Below are 20,620 nucleotides of genomic sequence, written 5' to 3'. Positions count from 1 at the left end.
ACAAGATGTCCCATGCTAAAATGAACATTTTGCTTAATCTTCAGAACCATGTTTACTGCTGCAAATGGACAATTTTTAACCTAAATCATGGAGAATAATATATATACAGTAAAGACCATGAGATATGCCAGTACTTGATTACAATCAACTATCTCAAAGCTTATTCTACTACCATTACTACAGCACTCCGTGCAGCAAATGTGTAAGGGCAACTTGTATATCTGAGGTGGCTTCCAGGCAATGAGATACAGTGTGTTTCTAGAGATGGCTAGTACTGAAGGACAGCTGTCAGTATAGAAGGTTATACAAATGCAATACTTAAGAACTCACTGCTCATGATCCTAAATCTAAAATACAAAACAGATAAATGTGCTAAAGCAACCATTGAGTTGACTCTTGAGCACGTGTGAGTTACAAGACCTGTGATTTCTTAGATGTCTCATCACACACTCAGGGCTAGCCGGCTCCATTCCCTGACCTACTTGCTCAAGAGGTGCATATTACTGAAGCAGCAAGTGACGCACATTTGTGAGAGCCTACAGACTCCAATGCTTGTAAATGCCAAGGAAGCTTCATTTCTTTTGTGAAAGCTGACTGCCAAACTCCACAAAATTGTGCTCAAATTTTCTGTTTTTTTCTGTTGCCCTTGTAAACAGCTATCTGAATCACCGACTCCATCCACCACTGAATGGGTTTCTCTCAAAGAGAAAATTTTAACATTTGCAGGCACAAAGCAGAAAAGATGCTGAAAGCATGGGCATTGCTCACAAGCATGAACAGTGATTCAAAAGAACTGCAGAAAATAAAATTTAGGAGAAAAATTACTGGTTTAAGATCATTGTAGATTTCTTTCTCTAGAAAGGAGGTAGCCATCCTGTGGATCCTTATGCTCATGCAATTTATCAGCAATTGAAAAGCAGCCTTCTCACAGGGACCACATCACCTGAACTGGCAAGAAGGCCAAAATGTCGATCCTCACCCATGAGGGGAAGCAGGCTAATAGAAATAGATGCCAGTAGCACCAAATCACCCCAAAACCAGACTGTATGCTCAACCTAACCTTTTTAAAGTGGAACAGCTGACACTGAAAGAACCAAGCATTTTCATGCTTCACCACTCCTCCACCCTGAAGAGAAATCATACCCATACAGAGGCTCTCCATCGGAGGAAATCATTCACAAACATTTCAGTGGGCCACCTCAAACACATTCTAGAAACTTCAGGGTTTCTTGAGAAAAAAAACAAATTCTTTCTTGGTAAGGCAGCAACTGAACTCTGCTTGAGAAGGATCTTTGTATGTGTGTGTAAGTATGAGTGTGACAATAAAGAAAATACCAAAATAAATTAATAAAATCCCATAGAAGTTGAACCTTTTAACGAAAATTAAGCAGAGTCACTTTAACTCCTCAAAATGTCAGTAACCTGACCCTCAGGACCATTCACTTAACTCCTTAATTATAGACTCTGTTCCTGTAACTGAAATCTAATTAAATTCAATCCTGTGATTACCCAGAACTCAAAAAAAGATAGTGAGACTGCATCTGAAGAGAAGCCACTGCAAGATCAAATGTAGTCTCTTACCACGTTACCCTTTTTCTCTTCAGTTTTCCTTATCAACAATACTTAGTTTAAGCTATTTATTCAGAATAGGAAGGACAAATACCACACAGACCCTGCAAGTGTCCACAGGCAAAGAAGAATTCGATTCACAGGGACCTCCAGCGCCAATCGAAAGGTTCAAACAAAATCTGCTCCTGAAGACCTAAAACAAACCATTTCAACAAAATACAAGGCTGAAAACTCATGTTCTATATTCCCACTGGAAATACGGTGCACATTCTCAACAGCAAGGAAATCACTCAGCAGAGCATTTACCTACAAATGGCTTGAACTTCACTAGAGCTCGTGCAAACCACAGCACAGCCAAATCTAGGGAGCCTCTCTGACAGATGGTCAGGAGGGGCTGTCACTCCCTCAGGCACATCACTTGGCAGGGACACCATGAAGGGTAATGACACATGGTCAGGCTAAGGAAGCATGAGGTCCCCTCTGGCCTGGATGCCACTCACCCATGCAGCACCTTCCTCCAAGGGTGTCACGGCAGAGTGACCCAAGTGACATCAGTGACGTTGCACACCTCCAAAGAGCAGACTTTATGGACATGGCCAGTCCCCTGTAACGGCTTAATACAAATACATCTTGTCTCTCCTTCCCACCCCCATTGCCTGCTGCCTCTGCACACCAGTAATCCCCAGTGATCCAGCCATACTCAAAGCACCAGCCTTGCTCAGAGCTGGGACCTGCACAGGGTCACCCTTAGGCCACCTCTGTTCACAGTGGAGAGCTGCACTGCACAGATTTCGTTACATGACATGTATCCACTCCAGGGCTGCTACCTGAAGAAACTGCAAGTCATATAATGTTAAATGTATACCAATAAGACTCTAGCTCCAGAATTTGACAAGTAGCTGTACTGGCAGGTCACACTGCCTGGACACAACCCTGATGATTTCAGGGTGCTTCTACCCAGTTTCTACCCAAACGTGACCCTGATCACCTAACACACCACAACAGAGCAATCACTCTCCTGTAGAGAACTGGTGCCATATATTCTCATCCCCAAAACACAAAAGTGGTTTTATATTTAGTAAGTGTGGCATTCTCACCAGTACAGCAGAAGCTGGGTTGAGACTAGATGCTCTACTTTCAGGTTTGATATGTAAATATCAAATTCCAGACCCCTAGCAGACTATTCTCACCATCCATTCACACAGCACAAACTATAGGATGTTTGCAAAGTTTTTACACCTTGCAGATGAGATACAGGGGAAAATGTGAATAGGCTTTTTAAAACAGCAAAGCAGATAAGGTATTTTCAATGGCTAATCAGGCTGGGACGACTCCTATATTTTTTTTGTGCACAGTCCAGCTGAATGTTAACAACCAAGCCCATGCTCTGTGCAAGTGTAATAAAAAGGAGGTGCTGTAAAAAAAAAAAAAAAAAAATAGATTGAACAGTTTGCCCTGGACTGATAAAGCAGCAAGCAAACAGCACAATTGTACAGAAGCGTGCTTGGTTTGTGAAAGCAGACAGTCTACTCATGTTAGCTCTACAGCTACTATCAATTCCAGTGGAAAAAAAAAAAGAAAAGAAAAAAAAAAAAAGAGGAATAAAAATGACATCATTTTCCTTTCCATCTGGAAACATAAGATTCAAAGGAGTGTCCTTCAACACTTTGGATCCTCAGGATATGCCACTTTCTCTTATGAAGTTCAGTTGACTCTGGTCATAGTCATGCTTGAGCAACCTGTAAATCAGTGAACATACCTGTTTTTACAGGCTTTCTACTTCAGTCAAAAAGTGTATAATTGTATAATACAGTTATCTACTTATATTTTTAACTAAATTCTTTCTCCTCCTTCACATAGGTCATTTGGGAGTTTTTTTCCTGACATTGATTTCTATATCTAGCTTGCTTGGCAATAAGCTCATCCAATGCATTTTCTGTCTGTTGTTGCTGAAATGCTGACTATACATCCTCTTATCATTAGTGTAAGTGTTTAAATGAAAAAAAAAAAAAAAAAAAAAGGTTTACTATGTGTATGTTTTTTAACAGCTAAGTTTAAAGTTATTTAATAGTGTACAAATTCAATATAAATATATCCTGGCATAGAACAGACACAAATATCCATTTAAATCATCATCAGAACAATCTCCATTTGGAAACATACCCACTTACAAACTACAGAGCAAACAGAAAAGCAGCAACATCTGAACTGGCAGAATCCTACCACCACATACTCATTCATCACTATGCACTGCAGTTCAATTGCTTTCAATAAAACTCAACTTTTTGTTAAAAGTCCTGAGTCAGTAGCATTTGCAGGATTCCCATGACAGTACTGCTGGTAGCTGGAAAATCCATCTGTCTGCATCCTCTTCACATGGCAAGTTCAGGCATACGAGAACAGCACAGTACACAAGACCCTGACTGAGTCCGGACAGAAAGCACACTGCTGTAATCACTCCTGCACACCAGCCACCCCTTCCGTGTTGTTATTGCATATTTTAAGGAACAGCTCGTGTAATCAGGATGCAAGATTAATAGGACAGGACAGATTTCCTTGATTACTGTTCTGGTATAGTGAATAGCCTGAGTTTAAGACAGCAAAGCTCAAAAACAGCCTAAAAGAAAGCCAGAGACAGAAAAAAAAAAAAAAATATATATATATATATGTACGTGGCAGCGTAAAGGAAGAGAAGTTTATACATGATTTATAAGCACCTGCAGACCATCTCCTTTCCTCTACAACAGATGAGACAACTGCCACAACTGAAGTACTGCTTTCCCTACAATTTCTTTCCATAGCATCGTTATGTAACTCAACAATGCAAGGGGACCAGGAAACTTTCTAAACCAGAGCTTTCAATGTGCATATAGTGCATAAGAGGGAAGAGGACACTGTTGTGCAACAATCAATTGCAAGAATCAGGAACAGCACCAGAAAAAATAGTAGAGGCTAGAAACTAGTAGAAGAGAATTAATTTTGATGAAAATTCCAGGAACACCGATGCCATTGAACAGGTCAGAGATAGCTGTTCCCAAAGGCAGCAAAGGAAACAAGCGTCAGCACTGTTAATTTCAGAATGATTAAATCTAAATACAAGCAGCTTTTATTTTCTCAGGGGCTTTCTAATAAAGACAAATGTGTAGAATGAGGGATGTGCCACAACAACAAAGAGACACAAAATGCATGTAAATCATTAGAGGTGTTTGCTACTAGGCTTTGTTGAAATCTCTCAAGCTATCCAGTTCCAATAAATGACTTTGCATTGTATGTCCTCACGCCTAATAACAACACGTTTGTCAAAGGCGTACAGAAACACTTGAAAAAAAAGTCTACGGGCAAAAGAAGAACAAGGGTTATAATGTCATCTAAAATTATTTAGTAAATGTTTTCATTTGCATAGTCCACCAGCTGCAGCTCTGCAAAATGCTGGAGATAACATGATGACTATGACAGCTGTTAACAGAACCTGAAGGCTTCAACAAAAATGGTAATAATAAATGGCAGTTGTGCTATGGTATGTTTTTTAAAACACAAAAGAATAAACCACCACTTAGTAAACTCACACCAGCTTTTTAAAAAGCTGGTTTAGGGTGGAATTATAATTTGCAAAATCCCAATTTTCAGGTCTTAGTATAATTATTATTTAGTACGTACTATAGCAAGCACTCCCCTGTATGCTCTCTCCAGCCCTACTGCAGCTCTGCATGTTTCCCTATCCCTAATATAGAGATCCTGAATATGACATTATAATCATGAAAGCTTACACCTACGAGGGGAAAACATGCTTTCTTCAAGCACTGCATGCAGAAGGGATTAAAAAGTTTTGGTAGATTGAGTTCCTTTTAAATCAGCATCAGTATCACAGTAGTCTACAAGCAAAGCTGAGACCAAGGCAATTAACCCCATCAATCTAAAACAAATGCATATGCATGAAGACAATTCTTTCTTACCAGCACCAGCTGAACACTATTAAAGCACTTACTGTCTACCTCAGATTTTTTTGCCCGTGACCACTTTATTTACCACACTTCTGTATTACAAGAAAATTACAGCACTTTAATGAGAGAAAAAAAGAAAAAAATTCACTAGCATGGATCAATATACTCCCTTCTATAAATCTCTCATATTTAAGACAGATAACAGCACTGACTGATTGCCTTCTGGCTTCAGTGTGTCACTTAACTTCAAAAAAAGAAAATCACTATTCATAAATCACTTTAGATAGGTATACTAGAGTCAAACATAAGCATTTCCTCTGCTTTCATTCTCAGTTATAAACATTTAAACAAGTATGCAATACTGGAATCAACATCCTCACTGACAAGTACAGATTACTATACAGAAGTTTCAGCCACAGTATAAATAAATTGAAAAACTTTAGATAAGAAACAGAAATTATTAAGTAGTTTAACATGATAGACTCCACATTTTTCTGGGAGGAAAAGACTTGCTTTTCAACAGCTTATTTCCACAAGATATTCCCTTTTCAGCTTGGCAAAGCATGGCATGTCTTTTCATATGGAGGCGGAGCTACAGGAGAGCAGAAGGATTAAATACAGCAATATTTTACCACATCCTTACTAGAGGGGAAAGATAGTCTTGCAGTTAACAAGTCAGTAGGTCGGCACTATATTTCCAGCTCAGTGCCGAACTGCTTGTGTGGTCCTGGACCAGCCAGCAAACTCCTGTACCTCCCTTCCCCACGCACTCCCTGGGGATAATTACATACTTGCCAAATTCATGCTACGATGTCTCTTTGCAAATTTGGGCTTTGAAGGAAGAAGGTGGCAAAGCACAGAAGGAAATTGCGCATTTAAGAGGAGAAGCAACCAGAGAGCCATCTCCTTGCTTCTAGTTTGGGTGTTGCATACTGTTATAACTGATGGGCGCATCACAGCTTTGCTGCAGTACAGACAACCAGTACAGCAAAGTACTTTTCCCTTTCCGAAGGTAACATAAAGATGCAGTGAAAAACCACAGAAGGACTTTATGCAAGTACCCACTCTCTGCAATTAGCATCATGCTGTTGTGAAACGCAATGCACAAGGTCCTCACAGAGGACACGATGCTGCTCCCAGGTGCGTGCCCCCATTCTCCATCACCTGTAATTGGCATAAACCTACACAGCTTCCCAGTTAATGCAGGGCTGTGTTGGGAGAGCAGCAATTCAAAGGAGCCCACTCCTACTCTGTGCCCCTATTTCACACCTGAGAAAGCAGCATACAGATACATACATTTCCCTTCTCAAATCACAGCATCAATGAAGCAAAACTAACTAGATATTTTCTGTATCTTCACAACTGGATTCAGGTCAGTGCTTCTGAAAGGAACCAAAAGACACTGCCTCTGTTTTCTTAAATCCTAACCACAACAGTTATCATCTCCCCCACTCACTTCTACAGATACCTCTTTCCATACCTCAGGTTCCTGCACACTTGGAAATTTCTTAAAATGGAGTAAGGAAAAGTTGTCACGCAAAAAATACCTTTCAGTTTTTTACAATGTAATAGTAAAGTCACATTAAACTTCTCTGCAGACACTCTGATTTGTGAAGTACAGCCGAGTGAGTGAATCCCTTAACTGTTCAGGGACACAAAACATATGGTCTTCCCTAACAATCTGTACAACCTGTACGCATAATCTTACCTCCATGTTACAAAGAAAGGCAATTTGAAGTAGTTCATCCTATAATGAAGGCAAGCTATAAAACCCATTAATCTACTAGAGAGGAATATGCCACGGCAACCCAACCATGCTGCAAGGTGCTCCGCTCACCTTGCAGCAGAGCTGGTGCCTGTGCAGCACACAGCAAGCACAGCTCAGCAGCAGCAAGTCTGGATACAAGTGTGAAAATTCAAGTCCACAGCAATGACCATGGCAAAAATATGAGTAAAGATATGATGAGGAAAAGCCTCCATACTTTTAAACATTTGAATTTCAAGTGGATTTATCAGCAGATTTCCAAAGACTTCCAAAATGGACAGCTCCTGTGCCAGTGCACAGCTAAAAAATTACTTGAAAAGTGCTATGAAGTTCTTGCTAAATAGTGTCATCACCATTAAAGTGACCTACGTACTAATAAAGCACAGATCTAGTTTTAATTAGTGGAATTCTATACTTAACATAATATGCGTTTAAATCCATGCTTAAAAAAAACACTGAAGCAGTAGATTTTATTAGTTCCACTTTTTCCTTCTGCCTATTTACATTTATTTCAAAATTACTCTAATATTTGGTTTTCCTTCTCCACTTAACATTTCGAAACCAGCAGAGCCAAATGAAGCTAAAAGCCTTGTCCTGCTGCTGGTGTATCACCAACAGATGTTCAGAGCACTTAATTGCAAGGCTGCAATCTGCTCTCTGAAGAAGGCTGGTAGCAGGTGTGATGATCTGGTCTGCAGAACAAACTACATATAAAGATGCAAGAGGGTCGGGGGGAGGACTCCACCACTTTGAACAAGCAGGCCTACAAATCCAACATGCTATGTAACAGCAGAGGAAGGCAGAGGGGAGCTACAAAGTTAAAACAGAAAAATCTTGGCATTTTTGAGCTCAGTGTCCGATTTTACAGCTTTTCACACACTGCAAAGCAAGCAGGTAAACACAACAGCAGGTTGACTCCCATTTGCTGTTGATGCTGAGAAAGGTAGAATTTGCAATTGCAAAGAACAGACCCTCCTCTTTACTGCATCTAGGCACAGTTTACAACTCTGAAGCCGTGCGGTCTTCACCGAAGGCTGGCTTTCTGAGCAGCGCATCAGGTGAAAGGCAGGCTGCAAAGAGCTGTTTATTACAAACTGATTTCAGATCTCTGCTCCTCTTCTCAGCTTGTAGCTTACGCTGCAGAATAACACAAAACACAAAGTGAATTATTACATTCTGCACTTGAGTTCAGAAAGGAACAATGCACTTTTTGGAAAAAGCAACAGGGAAATTCTGGATGTAAAACACCACACTTCTAAAAGAAGAATTCATTATGGAAATTTTTTTATTATTATTATTTCAGTATCACATACAACTTTAATCTCCAAAAATAATCAAGGAAAAATTGTATACTCATTGTGTCTTAAAACGGATCTCTATTCACTATGTCTTTGGCATCCACCAAACTTTGGAAACAAAGCCTTTCAGAAGGCAACCAAATACTGGCACACTGAGTCCGAAGCAACTTGTGGAGGCAGCTAGAGTTAGAGCAGTCTTTACACACTGTCTAATCACAGATATAATACATGGTCTAATAAAGGGAAATAGACCACCTATAAAACAAGACATAAGTTTTACAAAATCAGCTATTATGATTTACAGATTCAAAATAGTTTAATAACTTTCACATAAAACAAAGGAAAAAAATCCCTCTTTTAATTGTGGTCTGCTATGAGACCAAGCAAATGCTGAGTTATGAAATGGAAGTCATTCCAAACAAAATAGACCATTCCTACAAACAGGACTCATACAAGGCTATGGTAAATATTTAACCACTCAAATCAACAGAAGAGTAGCATTCATGCATGAGCAATTACAGGCCAACCTTGAGAACATTTTTAGAAAGGGGACTCCCACACGGGTCTATCTGATCACCCCGTACAGCCTGCAGGAAGACATCAGACCGCTGCCCAAACTTTTCCTTAACGATTTAGCTCAGCACTTCTCCTACAAGTCACTGGCCAACAGAAAAAAAACACTATGAAAAGCAGATTTAGACTCAGTCCGAAATACACGATTGTCCAAAAAAGTATCTCAGAAGTAGATTTATGATACAATTCCCTTTAGCAGCTTGTTTAGACTTCTCCAGATGCTAAAAGGTAAACAGCAGTACATCCAAGCTAATTACTTCATATTCAAATATCAAAAGAATATTTAACTCGGCACAAATTAGCTTTTCATACAAGCTAGCTCCCCTTTGCTGCTGCTTTCATTCCCCAGCTAGGGAATTCCACCAGCAAAGGAAAATTCCTAACTCCACAGAGACAGGGCAAGAACCAGAAGACTTTTCAGCGAAATATTTTATGAACCCCAAAAGATACAATACTGGATACTCATTATCTGTACATTCCAATTTAGCAGGGGTCTTCAAGCTAGCAATAGTTATTCTGTGGCAACGCCAAAGCAACAAAATGGTCATCCGTACTAATAAAAGAGAAATTTATAAGACACTGATAACAATAACATTTCACGCATATTAACAACTAGGTTTAGCATTATGTTCTGAAGTGATTGCTGGGCACGGGGTGAGACTACTCCCTTGTCCAATATAACCACAAGTTAAATGCACTGTTTTACATGCAGAGCCTAACATTTTCTTTTTAGACCAGGTTAGCTAAGTCTAGAAAATATAGAAGGTTTCCTCTTTAATCAAATGGCAGCACTTAAACATACAAATATTTTGCATAAAGTTACAGACACTTAAAACCACGTTCACTAGCTGTTTTACAACACAGAGCCTACGCTGACAACTCCAAACTTAAAAGACCTACTTATTTCCCCCAGTCCACTTTTTGCTGCAATTTCTTAGTTCAGACTTAAAATTTTCCAGAATTATTACAGACCACATTTATTTGTGCTATTTTGCATTTGAAGAAAAACTAGAAAAAGCAATAAAAGCTGCTGTTAAGAAAACTCAGCAGAGCAGAAAACATCAAACCTATCTTCCCAACTCAGTATTCCTAACGCCAGAAAAAAAACCTGTTCAGTATAGGATTTAGAAGTGATGCTCTGAACTCAAACCACGCCCAGAAGACAGGACTCCCAGCTTGACTGAGTGAGGACAGAGGTGGTGTCCCGTGTGCTGGGGCTTTTCCTTTGCCCCATCCCCAGCCGCCTTGGACCTACAGCGCGCAACAGAAGCAGCATCTTCGTCAACATGAAACAGTTAACTTGGTACACACCCTCACCTCGATCCAAACTCGCGCTGCCACCTGAGCACTGAGCACCCTCACAGGAGACCTACAGGAGCTGGAAGCTCAGCCCAGGAGAGCCACGTCCATGGCCAGGCTGGGCTCCCCTCATCGCCCTCAGAAAGAAGCAGCATTACTCCTCTTACCCAGTGCTCATCTCTCTGTAATAAAAGGCAAAAACCTGTAGCAGAACAAGCAAGACGTATGAAGATGACTACTCTCCAACTGGTTAAATACTTACAATTGCACAATTTATTATTTTTTTTTAGCTTTCATCACTGCCTAACATTTCAAGCTAGCAGTCTTCCAGCAGCCTGGTACTGCCAAAAGGTGGAGATAAATTCAAGGGGGGGTAAAACCCTTTCCCTCTTAATCTTCCCAGGCTGCACACAGCACCAAGTCCAGAGACTCATTCACCAGGAACAGCTAGCCACCACAGCCCAGCCACCGCAGCCCGGCCGACTAAATTCTTTTGGTAGTTGTAGCTGGCCACTTTCCCAGCACTCACAGCTGCAGGCAAGCAGTCTTCACAGGAAGGCAGAGGGGAAAAAACTGACAGCACAAACAAATGCACACTTAAAAAAATGCAAATAACTCTTGGTACAACAGGTTCTTGGAGAGACCAAATTAAATCAAGCCTTGTTATTCCACTTAGCGGTTTATTAAAGAAGCTAAAGGTTCTAAAGCTTCCAATTTATTCTTTTTTTTTTAACTGTCATTTAAGTTGTTATAGCAACAAAACTTTTAGGCTACTTGGTCTCAGAGACACTCCAACATCCCTAGATGTAATTTTTCCAATTTTTATTAAATTCTGCTCCTGTTCCTTCCTGTCCAGAAGGACTCCTAGAACTTGGAACAAAGTTGTTCTTCACATTATATGCGCAAAGAGGTCTATCTCTGCAAGTTTCTCACAAGTAGGATATTGCTTCTGACATTTAATAGAGAAGAAAAAAAAACATTGTGTGGCCTTTGCCTAGGGGGAAGATAGAGTAACTCAACAACTTTGAAAGCACATGCAAAAAAGATGGGGTAAGGTGAAGCTACTTTTTTATTTAGTAAGTGTGACTACATTTCTTCAAACAAACGAAAACACCTAGAGTGGGTGCCACACGCAAACATACAGGCACTCCCAAAAGTCCTATCTCCATTTAAAACGTTTTATGCCCACGTAATTTTTTTTTTCCTATTAGTAACACAACATGAACACCAGAAACATTTAAAATTGCCATTCTAAGTCTGTAAATACATGCATACCCGGAACAAAAATCTTACAAACGTGGCCACTTAAAAAGAAAACTGCTAACGATATACCAGCTTGCTCCTCCTGAAAGGATTCAAAATCTTGCTGCATTAGTAGCAGGCTGAGCGTGAGAGAATGTGGAAAGTACGGCCAAAAATGTGACATCGCTTCTCCAAAATAGTGTCTATTTTCCCTACCAAATCAAAGATTCACTACTTTCACTAAGCTTATTGCCCAAAAAGGGAAGCTTCCTATAATATATTCCACAAGTTTCTTTTTAAAAAGGAAGCCTTTTGGGTGACATCTGTTGTGCCACTGCGGTCAATTTCTCATCCTCCTCCTAAACTGACCACTTACCTCCAGGGCATCAAGTTATCAAGTTTCTTCCCATCTTCAGCTCTGTATATTTGTCCATACTTAATTTAGCCCATTACTATCTTCCTTCCACACAAACTGTTTCCCTCTCGTGAAAGAAAAGGTACTAGGATTTACGCTTATCTATCCTTACCCCAAAAGCACTTTCTTTCCCCAGTCTCCAAGGTCAGCCAAGTCTTTTTGCCTCTCCTACAGAAGACCACCCTTCTCCCCACAGTCATTTTCCTTCTGCCATCCCCGTCTCTTACCATAAAAGTCCTGATGAGCTGGAAATGCAACAATCCAGGAGGTGACACCCACCAACTGCTCCAGCACCAGAGCACGGTGCCTGGCAGGAACACAGCCCAGCTCCTGGGGTGCTAATCTTTGCTCCTGGGATGCAAGAGTCACGCTCCCTTCTCAGGGAAACACACTTGGTCTCTATTACTCTTCCCCCCCACTGGAGACCTTGGCCCTGAGATGTAGTATGTGGGATCTAGTCCAAGAGTTTTTAGTAGGAATACATTTCTCCTCTTGTCTGGGACTAAATATATTGTTTATCGTGTATCACTGTGCAGTAAGAAACTGAAGTAGGAAATAAGTTATGTCATGTACCAGCTACCCGATTCAAAAAGAACCGCAGCAAATACTGCAACAAAAAAGTTATTAAAATTATTTCTCATTTAACAGGTATCTGGAACCAATTTGAGAAAATACCTAAGGCTATCAGTAAGTAAATAAAAATCTGACATTGCTAAAATATTGTAACAAGTAAAATTAATGTGATTATCTCAAAAACAAAAAGGCTCTAATGCTCACTTAATTTAAAATTATTTTTCCCCAATTTAGAATTTGACTCATTTCTCTTTCACTAGTAATATTAGTAATTTTGACAAGTATTATGTACATCTGTGGTGCTGTATTTTTTTCTTTCTTATTTTTTTTAAACAGCACCACCAGATTATGTAAGTTAGCTCAAAGGCAGTTTAGTTTTTTGGTGGGTTTTTTTCTGTCTTGCAGTACCAGACTTGCTGTGCATTACAGTAAAATGACCTCAAAAAAACAAGCAAAACATATAATGCATATTAAAATAGGAGGGGGGGGAAGAAATAAAGCACAGATGCCCTAAAGTATCTTGCAGAATTTTTTAATACTTTTTGCTCCACTTTTTATTTTCTTACTGCTCACAAAATATTTCTGAGTGAGAACATCTGTGCTATACTCTGGATTGATGTTAGAGGAATTCCACTTTATTTTCAATATACATAAGCATTGGTTCAGCATTGTTGCCGTTTTATCCATTCAATTTATATTTGGATGAAAAGGTTTGTTTTCCTTTGAAGAATCAGGAAATTGTTCTAAAGCCACATGAACCGTGTTCTCTATAACTAACGTCACCAGCATTTCTCCCCCATTTACTCTATCTTATTTTACCAGATTAAATGTGCCACAACCAAAAGATGTCGTAGTCTGGTACAACTAAGAAAGTGTTACTTCCAGTGGTGTTTTTATAACAGAACCAAAACATCTGTGACCGTTACAAGCAAAGTTAAAGTGTAAAAAGCTATGAGAATCAGATGGTGTTCCACTGGTGGAAGGCTGTCGCCCAGGAGAAGAGAGGCTGGCAACTCCCTAAACCCCAAAATGCCTCCAGGAACTGTTCTCTGAAGGCACTGAGCACTTTCACAGGCTCCTCTGCCGTCACCCCCTCAGAGCTACAGGAATTGCTCACAGCAGCTAAACGATGGGTTTGCTCAAAGGGAAATCGCTCTCAAGCCACTCTTCCACAAACACACACTTCACTTTGATCACCATTACTTAAAGCCGAAATACTGAGAAACCACATAATGCCAAATTGAAAGCAATGACGTATCCCGTCCAGCTAAAGATAGGTGCTGCTCACATCAGCCAGCCACCGCAGCACCACACATACCCTTTACTGATAGCACCCTCAAAGCTGAAAGGCTCGCATGCTGTATGCTTTTTACGCCACTCTTTGTAAGCACCACAGAACTCAGCCTTCCTCTTCATTAGCCTTGAATAATCCCAAAAGCGTTTACCCTGCTTGCTCTAACAAGGGTACGGCGGCAAGAACTGGCAGAGAGGGGCTGCAGCAAAGCCCTGCCCAAGGTGCCCCTGGGCTTGTGTGGCTCCCCACCTCCGGAGCCACAGGTCCCCTCAGGCACACTGCTGCTGTTCCCATGGCAAGGGGCCTCCACAGCCGCTGCCACGCTTCATCCAAAGGTTCATTCCTACCTTCACCCTGCAACTTCTCCTGCAATGAGTGAGAGTCACCTGTATTCACAACAGAGGACAACGACAGGAAAGCATTCATTTCCTTGAAAAGGCATAGAAAGTTGAAGAGAAAAGGTTAAAATGGAGTTTTCCATAATGAGCAGAGGGAAATAAATCATCACTACATGCAAAACACAGCCTTGCATTTCCAGCACCAACTCCCAAACCTGCAGGATCATGCGACAGCTTTCTAAACATGAAGCAATCGTGACCCATTTCAGTACTTTTCTTCCTTAAATTAGCAGCTCTCCACTGCTGTTCACAGCTTTCACCAAGCCACAGGAGAGCGAAGCTACCCATCAGCTGCCTTTCACTGCTACTGCTGCTGGGAGCCCAACATCAGCAAGGAGGTCAAGAGCCAGCTTGAGAAAATTGCCAGCAGCCCCAGGGAACCTGGGCTTTCCTGGTTGACCTCAGGTAAATCAATGAAATACTCCCCAGCCAATAGCAAATGCAGAGCCCAGAGACTTCATCCTGGTGGTGTCGGCTAGCAGTAAAACAGTCAACTGGGCAGCAGGACTGAGAAGGGGGGTGGGGGGTGTTGGTTCTTTTTTTGGGGGGAGAGGGTTCCTGAACATTCTGGAAACAGCCTATAAGATTTCTTTCTACTTGAAACAGGCTCCAGACTTACGCAAGTATCAAAATGAAATCTAATTCTAAAAAAAAAAAAAAAAAATTTATGCTAAATTTATCCATTGTGGCCCTTCAGTATTTTCATTACAATTTTAAAGGGGTCTCTGCATGGGCGCTGTGGAGGACCCAGCTAAGCCTGCGTCCAAAACAGCTAGACTCAAGCAGGGAACGTGCTAAGACCAATACAAACCCCAAGTAAAATCAGCAAATTTTCATACCAATCCACGCCGTGTCTTAGGATCTATAAACAATGCCCCAGAGACAGTCATAAACAACTGTGAAACTGTTCGCTTTGCAGAATATAAAAAGCATCAAAGTCGTCATTGGGTACCTGGAAGACAACCTGCTGTCCGGGAGCTGACTTTTAAGCAAATCATCTCAGCTCCCAGTTAGCTGCCACTGGGAAGGGGGTGGGGGGAATACCAAAAACAGGAAGAAAAAAAAAAAAAAAGCATCACACATTCACTGAGACTACTTCTCTTCTGATGAATGTCAGACATACCAAAGAGGTGGAGCTTTAAGCTCTGGGTGGCTTGAGCTTCCTAAATACAAATTATGTGAGAATATGGTCATTTGACACCTGTTACCTTTGCTTACACAGCCAACTTTCCCCGAACTCTGGTCTCTTATCAGCAACTGCCTTCAAATGCTATCAATGAGCAGACTGCAATTTCTTTTCACAAATATTAACATAGCACAGCTTTTAAATTAACAATTCAAGCATTGTTCCATACATCACAAATGCCTGAAAACTTTATCTCCCATAACATTAGGTGGGAGGTGGGGGGAAAGGTGTCTCAAAAAGGTCCTCCTAAAATCTTTTTTGATTCAGCAGGAAAACTTCTACTTACTTAATCTATACAATTGGGGTTATAAACAAGGTCTAGGAACCTGACTACAACCTCATGGTATGCAGGATGCCAGACCCAACTATCACAGAGACTGAACGATCCCCATAGGGTTTGAACAACTCCTATAAATCTGTTATTTCTTATTTCATGTTCTTGTTTACCATGTTCAATTACATCACACAAAGACAATACAGCAACAACGAAAATTAAAAAGAAACATACTATGCCTACCCATTATCTATGCATGCTTATTTACACCTGCGAGAAAAAGAAGATAAAAAGTGAAACACTTACAATATCCCAAGAAACCCAATGCACACAAGGATTATGGTTACAGTCAAGTCACCAGAAAAAAAAGTCAGAAATGTCTCTGGCTGCAACTAGATCAATCCAAAGCTACAGGATGCGCAATTATTTCTTTTTGCTAAAAGGTTACCCAATACATCATTTCTGTAATAACTTTCCACATTTTAACACCGGCTTATAGTCAATCATTTCATAAACATGATCTCAACTGTGTATCTGTCTGCTCCCTTTTGGAGCAGCTCATCATCACTTGTCATTAATGTTAAGCCAGTCAGGTGTGGCTGACTTCCCCTCCTCAAAATCCCTCTTACCTTCTTGCCAGCATTTTTTTATCATTATATTAATTGCTAGGAAGCCACAAGCAGGACTACATCAACACAAAACCTGCACAGCCCCTACCCAGCAGGGTTTGGAGAACGCACCTACCATTTCTCAGGCCAGCTGACCCCTGCCCAAATTGTACTCATTTAACAGTCACTCAGAAATTGTTAACAGTAGCCGCATCAGTCCAGCCACACAAACAGCATCACTAGCATGCCACCACACAAACAAGGTTTCAATAAGCATGATCATTTTTTGCTGACTCCAGTTGCCCTGGACAAGGTGGGCTTTACAAACATCTCTTATCATTTGCTTGTTCATTCCCCACAAACACAACTTGATGAAAAAATGGATCATGTTTCAGACACAAACCTTTTTTTGGAATAAAAGTAAAGGAACAGAAAGATTTCCTATGCATGCTACACAGACCAAACTTCAAGCACAGCCTGGCATATTAATAACTTATTCCATATATAAAGATTTAGCGTTGACAGTAGTGTTAACCCATAATGAATTTTTTGAGATTTATGAATCCTCATCAAAGACAACTGCATCCAGAACTAACTGCAGTAACTAGGTGTGTTATCTATATGCTTTTTAAGTCTTAAAATTTTACAGAGAAGAGAACTTTACTATTATGTGGATTATTTTCCATAAATATTTTTTTCCATTCTTGACATGTCTCTTCAACCTAAATAGTACCAAGCCAAACTAAAGTGAGGTCAAATCTTGACGTTACTTGCTCCTGGCAGTCCACAAGCATGATACCAGGCTGCCTCACCACGATTGCAGAGGTATGTCAGAAGCGCTCACCGTGCAGATCACTAATTGCTAATCACAACCTGGAAACCATGACAAAGCAGGAGGTAATCTGGGAACGGCTGACAACTCAGTTTGCAGAGGTTTCAAGCAGTTCTCCTGAAGGAACTGCTGCATACAGTGGATACATTTTTGCAGGATGAGAAATGCTGGTTTTCCTGTAAGTATGATAACCATAAACTTAATACAAATATTTCGAATAGTCTTCCACCAGATATGCCTTTTTTCTGTAACAGCACAGGGGTGGTGAAGTAGATTTCAGTGTCAGCTTGATAACAGCTGCCAGATTGTTATGTTCATATGCGCACACATACATTCATCCTCTTGGTTTAGGAATTACTTTTTCCCTCCTCCTGCCTCTTTCTGAAGTGAAGATTTGCTCATCTGCTGCACTAGTTTAGGGAAAAAAAAAAAAAAAACACCACCTAACTGCTATAAAAAGGGTAACCTATGAAACTCTGCCATTAAAACCATGAAATTACTACGTTACTCTACAGAGAGCTCAGCAAACAGCACCGTACATTTAATTACAAGACACGGAGGATCCATCTCCTTATTACCTAAACATTGCCACAGAAAATCTTTGGTGAATTTAAATCAAAAGTAAGGTCTGACTGTGACCATATAAGACGCTCAAAGAAAGCCCATGAACTGTTACTGTTTTCAGCCACAGTATTTCCATATAATAAAAACAATCTTAGTAATTATGGCCACCTCAGGTCCACACCAGTGGCATATAGCATAACCACTATATAAATACTAATAAATAAAACCACCGTGTCATTTTAAACACAAGACCGGGAGCTTCGGTTACTAGGGGCTAGTGAAAGTCTGGCTGCACCTCTGCAAAATGTCTGTTTAGTAAACACACAGGCATGTTCAAAGAGAAATTGACATTATTTTTCCTGTGTGTTTCCAGAGGTGGGTCATTTCTTTCCTAAACAAACCTACACATTTGCAACTATGTAACCTTTCCCCGGTGACCGGCAGGCATTCTTCTCCTGCTCACTACTGCAATCACTTGCAGGCTTGACATTATACTGCAGAAGGTAATTGCCATCCCTTCGTGCAATTTAACAGCTGGAAACAAGGGCGCAGTCCAGTGCCACACGAGTTACACAGGCCACAGTTTTGGAACGTAACACATCAAAATAATTGACTTTATTAACGGTGTAACACCAATGAACAAACCCTGCAAACACTTCTCATCCGAACGGCCCAGTGAGGCATTCGGTGCTCCCTCAAGGGACACACTCCACTGCTCTATGGCCTACCTTAACCGGAAAGGTACTTTTGGCCACCGTCTCCTACATGCATTAACTGCCATATATAAACAGCAGCTGGTATGTAGCCACGGCCATATCCCAGTGAATTGTTTTACTCTTTTTTTCCAGCCAGACTCACAACTGTGTTACAGGAGGAATAGTAAAAACAGAGACACAATGTGTTAGTGCTGTTCACCACCACGTTCTTCCGGATTCACGTGCGAAGGTAACAGGAACCTCAGTTACTTTTCTCCTCCCAGCAACTGGAATTCTGAGAAAACCAATCTTAAAAATTTTCTTGGGAATCACTTCGAACCAATCAACCTACTGCTCACAGTATTCTTTCCACTGCAGGTTTCAGAGAGCCTGGCAGTTAGTATTTGCCAAAGCAAAACTTCCAGGTGCTTAAGTGTACGGAGCGTCAGGAGGGCTGAGGGGAAAAGCACGCCCGGCTGCCTGCATGGATCAGGTAGAGCACAGGGGAACGGCGCTGCTCAAGTTCTCAGCCAACGACGGTCACATTATCCCAACAAACCAGTTGATTAAAAAGAAGTTTGCAGCACCCAGAGGAAAGTACAGAAAGAAAGAAAGAAAGAAAACCACACACAACGAAAGAAGAGAAAAGCAAAAAACAAAGCCCAACAAGTCGCCTGTGGCAGGAAAGCCAAGTGTGCAGCTGCCTGCGCACCCACAGCCAGGGATTTCAACATGGGGCTGAGGGCGGCCGGCGCAGGCGGCACCGGGCTCAGCCCCGCCGCGGGCCGGGCCGGGCCGCCGCTCCCCGCGCCCCCGGGCACCGCGGGCGCCTCACGCACAGGCGGAGCCGCCCCCCACAGCCCCCAGCGGCGCGGAAGGCGCGCAGGCTACGCGGGCGGCCGCGCTGCGGCGGGGCCCCCCCGGACCCTCGTCCGGCCCGGGGGGGGCGGCCCGCGGGGCGCAGCCGGACGCCCCTGCGGCGGGCTCCCCTCCCACCGCCCTCCCCGCCGGGCCTGGAGGGCCGGGAAGCCTGGGGCTGGATTTCCAGCTCTCCGCGGCGAGTCCCGCCTCGGCCCCGCCACCGCCGGCCCTTGCGCCGCTTTCCCGGCCGGGCTGGGGCGGCCCCCGCGCCGACACCCCCGGGGGCCGCCACCTCGCCGCCAGGCACCGGCGAACAAAGGGCCGCGGCCCGCCAGGCGCCCGCGGGGAGCCGCGCTGGCCGCCGCGGAGGGGCCGCCCCCCCCCCCCTCCCGGCTCCCCTCGGCGGCGCCGGGCACACGCTCCCCGGAGGGCTCCGCCGCTGCCGGCCGGCCCCGGCCCCGCTCCCGCCGCCCCAGCGGGGCAGCCCGGACTTTCCCCCTCGCTTCCCTCTCCGCTCCGGGAAGCGCCATATTGATCGCGGGCGCCGCTCCCCGCGCCCCTCACCTTGGCGATCGCCTTCTTGTACCGGGTCACCGCTTGCTGGATCAGGCTGAAAACTTTCATGTTCCCGTCCCCGCAGGGCACGACCACCCGCGTCCTCCCGAAGCACACGGTGACTTTCATCCTGCGCGGCCGGGGGGGCTCCCGCGTCCCTCCGGCCCCGTGCAGCCTTCCTCCTCCGCCTCCTCCTCCCCCTCTCCGCCCTCCGCCACGGCCGCCCCCCGGCGGGGCGCGGCGCTCAGCCCCCGGCCGCCGCCGAGCTGCCGCTGCAGGCGCGCTGGCTCCGCGGCCGGCGCGGCGAGGGGAGGGCAGCGCGGCCGGTGCTGCCGTGCCGAGGGAGCGCGGCCGAGCGGCGAGCCGGGGGCCGCTCACATGCCGCGGCGCTGCCCGCTGCCCTGCGGCCACCTGCTCGGCGCCTGCCCCGGCGCGCAGCGGCGGCGGGCGGGGCGGTGGCGGTGCTGCCTCCCCGCTCCGGAGGCGTGGGGCGGTGCAGCGGGGCGGGGGCAGCCGGCCGGCTCCGCGGGGCGCTGGGCAGCGCGGCCGGGGCGGGGGGCGCCGGCGGTGCCGGGCGGGGAGCGGGCCCGGCGGCCGGGGCTCGATACGCGGCGGCGGCACGGCCCGCCCCGGCGCTGGGGCGGAGCGGAGTGGGGCGGGGGGTGCCCGAACCGAGCC

At 43.6% G+C, this 20,620-nt stretch overlaps 1 protein-coding gene across 19 annotated transcripts in view; it reads right to left on the bottom strand.

Annotated features, from left to right (window-relative positions):
- Positions 1–20,381, bottom strand: part of PARD3 (par-3 family cell polarity regulator) — a 457,718-nt gene extending 437,337 nt beyond the window's left edge. For 12 of the 19 annotated variants that reach the window (XM_037383385.1, XM_037383386.1, XM_037383388.1 and 9 more), the window contains exon 1: positions 19,952–20,380. In XM_037383385.1, coding sequence (XP_037239282.1) covers positions 19,952–20,071 — 120 coding nt within the window. In that variant the 5' untranslated portion in view covers positions 20,072–20,380. Of the gene's footprint in view, positions 1–19,951 lie in introns of all 19 variants that reach the window. The other 7 variants (XM_037383390.1, XM_037383392.1, XM_037383394.1 and 4 more) reach the window with 2 other exon arrangements.
- Positions 20,382–20,620: the final 239 nt, after the last annotated feature.

This window comes from Falco rusticolus, chromosome 4 (genome assembly GCF_015220075.1).
Source record: "Falco rusticolus isolate bFalRus1 chromosome 4, bFalRus1.pri, whole genome shotgun sequence".
Lineage (NCBI taxonomy): Eukaryota > Metazoa > Chordata > Aves > Falconiformes > Falconidae > Falco > Falco rusticolus.
This window is presented reverse-complemented; position numbering and strand designations above follow the sequence as displayed.